Source organism: Sander vitreus, chromosome 8, assembly GCF_031162955.1.
Source record: "Sander vitreus isolate 19-12246 chromosome 8, sanVit1, whole genome shotgun sequence".
Taxonomy (NCBI): domain Eukaryota; kingdom Metazoa; phylum Chordata; class Actinopteri; order Perciformes; family Percidae; genus Sander; species Sander vitreus.
This window is the reverse complement of record NC_135862.1, coordinates 15423367-15432080: the sequence shown is the minus strand read 5'-3', so window position 1 is coordinate 15432080 and position 8714 is coordinate 15423367. Positions and strand designations below refer to the sequence as shown.

Sequence of the window (8714 nt, the reverse complement as noted above, 5' to 3'; positions counted from 1 at the left end):
AAATAAAATGTTTTTCCCTCTTAAAGCTCAGCACTGATGGGTGACAGACAGAGGAAAAGAAAACTCCAGGAAAGCCCAGCTCCAGATGGAAAGTTGTTGAAAGACAGTGTAAGTGGATGAAAATATTATGATTGATTTTTTTATTGATTTTTTTTAAATAAAAAAGGAAAATTGAATGTATATCTTTATGCATTTCTTCTTTCTGTCAGGATGGGGCGGCTTTAGGTGCTACAGGCCTGCGGAATTTAGGCAACACTTGCTTTATGAATGCAATTCTGCAATCCCTCAGGTAAGGCTCTGCACTGAAAATGAAGAATGTTGTTGATAAACTGGGTTTGCAGCATGATCAGTAGCTCTGCCCCTGTAGACCCAGGGCCCCACGACCAGTCACCCTTTATTAATACAGTCTTGGGCACAGTCAGGGGAATCACACAGGGTGCTTGGAAACAAGACACAGTCAAAGGATAGATTTCCCAGCCAACACACATTTCTTTCTGTTTCCCAAAGGACTGGTGTGTTTTCATATTAACCTTTTTTTATATCAAATACATTTTATAGTACTGCCAAAGCATGCCATAGATTTTTTTAAATAATCAGTTTTCCTAATTTCCAGGCAGCCATTGGTTTTCTGTCATAAAATCAATTTGCATGAACTTGAAACCTACCTTCTTATAAAGCTAACTCATGGCTGTGAATTTCTAGTTGTATAATAGTTGTATTTATATTATCCTTGCATGGCAACACTGGTTTCCCCATTAAAAAGTCAATAAGTAATTCAAAGAATCAGTAAATCTAAAAAGAACTGGCATGATTTGGATAAGGGACAGCAATAATGTAATATAGACTTGATTTAACTGCAATAAAAAGCCAAAACATCTTATATGTAAAGGGCTTTAATGTACTCCGTTCCTTTCTAACACAGTGTGCTTAGGCCACTCAGGGTTATTTACGGATGTTCCTGCCTGCTATATTTTTTGCTAATTTCAGGTGTCAAATCTGTTATTACAAAATCATTTTTCTTGACAGCAACATCGAGCAGTTCAGCTGTTATTTCAAGGAGTTGCCTGCAGTGGCTCTACGCAGTGGTAAGACGGCAGGAAGAAGGATGTACCACACCCGAAGCCAAGGGGACAACAGTGTGTAAGGTCCTCTTCTGTAGGAGGGAGGTTTTATGGGCTGAGTGCATTGATCTAAAAAAATATTTTCAGCAAATGAAAATTGTTATTTGTCAGTAATCATGGAAGATGACTGTTTCAGAAATATTTTCTTAGAGGCATTATCAGCACAATGTACCAAGGTTATTATAGTTTTGCATTTTTCATTAGTTTTTATTTTTATTTCGTTTTGACTTTTTGTTTTCAAATTCAGATTAGTTATAATTAGTTTTTAAAGCGGGTTTGCTAGTTTAGTTTTTATTTTTTGAAAATGCTTAGTTTTAGTATAGTTTTTATTAGTTTGTCTTTTTTTTGTAATATGGGTTATTTGTCGGAGGATTCAGAAAGGTCAGAAAAAGTATTGTGTAATAATAACTCAACAAAAACATCGTACAATTTTAGAAATATGTATTCACAATGTATTCAACAATAACACCAGTACATAAAATGTAGCCTACATATGAAGCTCAGCGCAAATTCTTTCAGGAAGATGCCGCAGTAAGTGCAAGATGTGTAAGTGAAAAAAACCTAAATAGCCAACAGACTAAAGAAGACTTACATGAACAGGTGTTTTGAAGTTTGGTTCGAGTGAAGTGTCGAACTTTTTGAAGTCAATTGACTCTCACAGTTGTGTAGACATCCCATTATCAATACACATATTAAACCACGCTTCCTCCCGCTTTTGGTGTTCCTGCGTATTTACAAATCAGCAGCTATCAGGTCGCCGGTGAAAGCCCTCCTATGTGTTCTCTGTCCTGCTGTTGTCTCTGTCATGCTGCCTGGCCCTGTACCCATACATCCATGCCTTGTACCGGAGTTAGCTTCTGTTTCGGGGAAAGGGGGTTTTGCGTTCTCCTTTACCTTGTTAACATAAGCTAGGGAAATGTCATGGTCGGAAAGATAACGTTATTTGCTCTATGAAAGACCTCGACAAAGACGAAAACTAAGGACATTTACTCGATAATTTTATTTTAGTTAGTTTTGCAAACAGACATTACAGTTTTAGTTTAGTTATCGTTTTTTTGTAATGCCTTGTTTTAATTTTTATTTCAGTTAACGACTTTTTTTCCACCTAGTTTTCGTTATTTCGTTCGTTTTTGTTAACGATTATAACCTTCTAATGTACTTTAAGGTGGAGATTTTCAACTCTTTTATAATGCTGGATAGTAAATGCATCACATTTTAATTTAATCTGCAACGTTGTCTGTCAGGTAAATGTTTTCTACTGAAGAACAAGTACACAGTAAGTCAGTAGTATAGCCCTACGGTTGCATATTAAGTGCTTTAGGGGCCTTCTGTAAGTCATTTCGGAGTACAATGGTTCTGGAGAAAGCTGTAAGCAGCAATACAGGAGGCCAAGCAATCAGCCCATTCCAAACAGGCCTGTTTTGAACAGGCACTGCACTACTACAATGAATGACCAGAAAAAACAACACTACATTGTAATGTAATCTGACAAGGTTGTTTATGTGTTTGTGTGTCAAGTATTTATAAGTCTTGGTGTCTTATGTAAACTTAGTTTTACCCATAGAGTATTAGACAGGCTTAAGATGTTGATTGTCCCCAGTTGTGCTGCAGGGTAACAGGGTTGCTTTATATTGAACAGGTCTTTGGTGGAGGAGTTCAGGAAAACCCTTTGTTCCCTGTGGCAAGGAAGCCAGACGGCCTTCAGTCCAGACTCCTTATTTTATGCTATATGGAAAATCATGCCAAGTTTCAGGTATGCCAACAGAGTATTTGCCAGAATTAAGCTCATTATGCTGGAGCAATAAACTGTTTACTTCTTAGTTCTGTTTTCTGTCAATTTGCTTAAAGGGATACTCGCCGATTTTAAACCAGCATACAATGCCCACACTAAGATGGCACAGAGCTGGATTTGAATCGAAATATCTCTTTAAGTGTAGCATATTATAGTCAAGATATTATCAAAGATGCATTAAGCATCACAGACTGAAACTATTGTGATTTATCACACTAATGCCATTTAAATCTGTGTTTTTGTGTCCAGGGGCTATCAGCAGCAGGATGCACATGAGTTCATGCGTTACCTGCTGGACCACCTCCACAGGGAGCTCCAGTACAGTCGCAACGGGGCTGCTCATTCACTCTCACCTCAGGATGGGGTCAGACTCTCCACTGCAGAAGGCAAATGCTGCATGTAAGCACATGCAACCTTACAATTGTTGTTGAATGTGTTTCTGCCGCATGCGCCAAACACTTTTCTGCAAGTAGCCAGACAGTGGGACATTGAACATAGACGGCACACTTATGGTGCACACGTGATTGCAGCAGCCAGGCAACTCCCGTTCCAGCATATGCCTTGCATTGCACATAGCCTTCACCAAGTCAGTTTATCTCACACTTTTGTTTCTTTTTTTTATTCATTTGTATCACCCTGCTTTGATCCCACTTAGTAGAAAGGGATGTTTTTGTGAGCCTTTATTTTCCCACATGTGAGGTGCATATTTGTTTGCCCCCATGTTGATAAGAGCATTAAAAACTTGAACAAATATCCCCTTTTTAAAGTACATTTAGAACAGATACAAAATGTGTGATTCATTTGTGATCAATTGTAAGTTAACTATGGACATTCATGCGATTAATTGCGATTCAATATTTTAATCGATTGACAGCCCTAATTAAAACTGCTTTATGTTGAACAGAAATGGGACTGCCAGTGTGGTCACATCCAATTTTGGTGGCATACTTCAGAATGAAGTCAACTGCCTGATATGTGGAACAGAATCTCGGAAGTTTGATCCATTTCTTGGTAAGACAACAACCTTTGTTAGTGAACAGCCAGATACAGCAAGTTGAAAAAAAGACTCAGTATTTTTTTCTCCTTTTTTAATGAAAAAGAAAGAATGCAAACAGTTACTAAAGGACATAAAATTAAAGCACTAACAGGTATGAGATCATTTATTTCCACTCTTTTTCACTCAGATCTGTCTTTGGACATTCCCAGCCAGTTCAGACAAAAGAGAAGTAAGGACCAGGAGCCAGGGCCGACCTGCACTTTACGTGGTAAGTTTTCCACTGTCAGAGGTAATGACTCTTTTTTTTTTTTTTTTCTTTTTTTTGGGTGGCAGTTTTAGTTTCTAATTCTGTACTCCTGAGATTAATGGCCCCATTTTCTATTACTTGGTTTTTGTGTTAGACTGTGTACGTAGCTTCACTGACCTGGAAGAACTTGATGAAACAGAGCTGTACTATTGCCATAAGTGTAAAAAGCGACAGAAATCCACAAAGAAGTTCTGGATCCAGAAGCTGCCAAAGGTAGAGACAGAAATTCTCAATCCTTTTTTATTTTAACAATTTACTCATTTGAAAGTTTATTGCATGCAAGTAAAGTAGTTGGGGAAAATGTTGTGTTTGGGTATAATTGGATTGGTTTTATTTCCTGTATTATTAGGTTTTGTGTCTGCACCTTAAAAGGTTTCACTGGACGGCCTTTTTGAGAAACAAGGTGGATACCTATGTGGAATTTCCACTGAAAGGCATGGACATGAGAGGCTACTTACTTGAGGTGAGCTCAAAACCGAAAAATCACAGAATTTCACAATGTAGTTTTTAAATTGTACATTTGAAATCAGTCTAAAAATTATGAAAAAACAAGAAATAATACATATGAATGTGGAAGTGCTGCAGTTTAGTCAGGAAACAATCCTGGCTCGTAGGCCACACTAGTGCCACAGTAAGAACCGTAACAAGTCGGAGGCTAGCTGTGCTCTTTCAAAATTAGCTGCAGTTTTGCAAAATAAATAAACATCCTCACAAAAACTTTTATCAATAAGCCATCCCTGCTTTTCTGTGTCTGATGATATTAAAATTCCAGAAGAGATACAAGTTTGGCGAAATGTTCATAGTTTACATTGCCTCAGTTATACTTATAGGCAACACCACAATACCACAAGAACTTAGAGTGCTTGTGCTAAATTCAAACCTTCGTAATGAAGAGGTATGGTTTGGTAACTGAAAAATGAATCAAGACACTAGTCACACCATGGAAAGATCTCAAGCGAAATGCTAGACAACTGACTTGGTAATGCATGTGAAATATGAACTAAAATGGCCGTATTGTAAATTGGGCACAAACAGAGGACCCGCAGACAGCATGAAGAAAAGACTTTTTAAAATATAGATATAGACGGTCTTTTTATATACATAAATTACAATTGCTCCTTTGCCAAACTGGTGATTTAGTTCAACTGAATTTTCCTCTTAGTCAGCTGATGATGGATTTATATCCACAGTTTTGCGAGTTGACAACCAGAGAGATCAATGTTGGCCTCTGCTGTCTGACCAGAGATACACTACTTCTAGAAAATAATAGGAATTGTCTTAAAATTCCATCATGGACGCAACATCTGTGACGTCACCCATTGGTTTGTGGACTGCTGTTTAGAAGCCTCGAGTTTCTTGGTTTGGTTGACGATTTTTGAGAGAGGGGAGTTGAAGAGGAAGAGGCGGCCAAGCCTATGTTGTTTAAGGTTGCAATGGTGTTGCATTAAGCTAATGCCAAAGGGGGAAAGTTGTAGATTTTCAACCCTTCTGGAGCGAGTCGTCCAGCAGAGATTTACCGGCGGGTGAACGCGGACCTCTGGGTACTGCCACAGAAAATCGGCAAACTTTCCCTTACATTAATAGCTAACGCTAGCAGTAGCTAGCTAACTTGGTTGGCATAACGCTGAACAAGACATTTGTAAGCGCCAAAATGTTCCAATTAACTTTCCAATTAACCCTACAACAAGGTCGAGGCTATTTTAATGTACACAGCCTACACACATTATGAAAATGTTTAATGAGGTAATAAATCAAGTGAGAAAAAGGGTTATTTTCCCATAGACTTCTATAGTAACAGACTTCTTTTTTGCCCATTAGTGGAGTCGCCCCAGTTTAGAATGCAGGTTTAAGGCACTTCCGAATTGGCTTCACTTTTCAGGCCCGGAAGCTTTGTCCATCATTTACCACAGTCTATGGTCTAAGGTCAGAGCGTTTACCCTCTGAAGTGTCTAAACTGATGCCTCCAGGGGGCAGTGTTCAACAGCATCTGTTAAACTCTGAGCGGGGTTGTAGTGTAAACTTGAGTTTCCTGTTTGTCATTCTTTAAGTTTTATCATTTTGGAGTTGGTGGAGCCTCTCGTCCTTGTATAAAACAGGTGTGAACCTCTGTCGTGCTGACTCTGTAACCACCAAGGTTTTGGGGAATTTAAGAATACCATAATTTTCATGTGAAACCTTTCTGACTTTTATGTTTGAGACCTCTGGCTTGCATACATGTCCAGCTGCTCCAAGTGTCTCCTTTTAAGTTGTAAATCTTTGAGGAATGATGTTTTGGTTGGAATTGAGAGCCCAGAAAAGAGGTATCTTATCTTGTCTTTTTTATTTTTGCAGCCAGATAATTCATTACCGGAAAGCTGCCTGTATGACCTTGTTGCTGTCGTAGTCCATCATGGATCTGGGTGAGTAGATGAAGTACCCCTATTTAAATACACAGACGAAGAAGTTGAAATTGTATATATATTATTTATATATAAATAAAAAAATAAATAAAAGCTTCATCTGTTTTAATGAACACAGAGTGCCGCAGCATCATTCTTGCATTTATCAGACTTGTTGGGAGTCGATAGGTGTTTTCCCCCTTCAGCTGACAGATGGTCATGTGTTCAGATGCATGCAAGATGTGCTTTTATCTCCATGGTAGCACAATTACCAGCTGGAGAAGGAAAAAAAGTTTACTATTCAACTGGGAATCTAAACATTGTCATCTGCCGACCAGCTCTGCCTACCAAAGTTGGCTGTCAGTCACCTAATTGCTGTATAAACAATTAAGATGCAATTTTGTAGAAAAGCCTTGTGGACAGCTGCAGTTTAACAATTCATGTAGCCACTAAACTCTGAAAGGTATTAACACGGAGAGTCCTTGAAAAATGCGTTAAGGTATGCCAATAACTGTTTATCAAACTGCTGCTGTTTGGCCTGTAGGTGGCAATGTTGCACTGCAGAGCTGACGGTGTCCCTCTCACTTCAGCAGCAATACATGCAGTCTTGTAAGAAGCCAGACAGCAGAAGGTGATATGTGTGTCTGTGTTCACAGGGTTGGATCAGGACATTATACAGCATATGGCAGCCACGAGGGTCGATGGTACCACTTCAACGACAGCACCGTGACTCTGACCAATGAGGACACTGTGAGGAAGGCCAAGGCCTACATCCTCTTCTACGTGGAGAGGACTGAACAGGGGGCCTCAGACAAGACGGCCAGGAACAAGCCTGCTGTGGACACAGCAGCCATGGACAGTGGTCCCTCAGAAGCAGATGCTCAGGACAAGGCTGCAGCAGCAGACACGGTTGCCACAGACATGGTTTTGATGGATGTGCCAGCCTCACACATGAATACCCAGGACGTGGCAGCCCCAGATAATGCTGCATTGGAAAATGTGGGTGAAGACATGGCTGAACTGCATAAAGCCGACACAGCTTCAGTGGAGGCTGCGACAGATAGGGATACCTCAGACAAGGCTGCAAGAGAGGAAGCCAGCCAAGCTATACAAGCCGTTGCACAATGATTCTGTCAGACTGCCTCAGACCAGCTCCTCACTCCATTTTGTCTTCACCTCAATCACATTTCTCACAGTGCTTGATTTGAAATAGTTAATTTCCACGTTTAATGTATGCAAGTGCAACTATTTAGTTGTTTATGACCTGCTTGACAGCATCATGTATAATTTGCTGCTTGAGTTTTGGTAATATGACTTTTTGTGTTTATTTCCTTGATGTTGTATCCCTGAGTTGAGGTAGACTTCTCTGTATGTAATAGATTCCAAAGGTTTAAGATAATTAACTAAAGCTGTAGCCTTGGAAAACCTCAGTTGGTGCAATGTTTAGCCTAGACTGAAGAGATTGATTGTGTCAAGACACTGTCATTGTAACAATATTTGGAGTTTCTATTGTTTTTAAAGTTTCTAATTTTGTAATTTCCACCTCTTGAGAACCTCATAGTTTTGTTTTCCCAGTTATTTGGGAAGATTTTAGGATATAGAATGCAATGCATTTATTGACTGACAAGTGATAATTAGGGCTTTAGAAAGTTGTTTTAACTTGTTGACCAGAACCAATGTGAAAGAAATGATCATTCTTAAATAGTTTTGTTTGTCTGTATTGATGCTGGAGTTTAATTCGTCATTTTACGTTGATCTGAAATGGGCTTAGAAACAGGCCGAGGAAATTCTCTTTTAAAAACATGTATCGGACAAAGTTAACATGACAAAATACAATGGATAATCTTTTTCAGATATTTGATTTATCCGTGGAAAAAAAAAAATTGCATTTTCTGATCCACTAGGTGCTAATGTCTGCTTTTAGTAATCTTTTAAGTGGCAGAAGCTCCCATTATTATTTAAATTACTAAAGTCAGAATAATAAGACAATAATGCCACCACATTGTCTCATAAGGAAAAGTCTCCCTTAAAGTCCAAGTGGAGTTTATTCATGATTCACCTTTGCATAGGATTCAAATTTGTGAACTATAAAAGTAATAACTAGAAAAATATTGAAACA

General features: G+C 38.8%; 1 protein-coding gene across 1 annotated transcript in view; it reads left to right on the top strand.

Annotated features, from left to right (window-relative positions):
- The window catches only part of usp3 (ubiquitin specific peptidase 3), a 15872-nt gene extending 7425 nt beyond the window's left edge, over positions 1-8447 (top strand). Inside the window, exons 5-15 of the mRNA XM_078257031.1 lie at positions 27-108; positions 210-289; positions 1027-1140; positions 2761-2874; positions 3163-3312; positions 3818-3924; positions 4098-4178; positions 4312-4430; positions 4567-4680; positions 6549-6616; positions 7252-8447. Of these exons, the coding sequence (XP_078113157.1) occupies positions 27-108; positions 210-289; positions 1027-1140; positions 2761-2874; positions 3163-3312; positions 3818-3924; positions 4098-4178; positions 4312-4430; positions 4567-4680; positions 6549-6616; positions 7252-7723 (1501 nt within the window). The 3' untranslated portion in view covers positions 7724-8447. The remainder of the gene's footprint in view (positions 1-26; positions 109-209; positions 290-1026; positions 1141-2760; positions 2875-3162; positions 3313-3817; positions 3925-4097; positions 4179-4311; positions 4431-4566; positions 4681-6548; positions 6617-7251) is intronic.
- Positions 8448-8714: the final 267 nt, after the last annotated feature.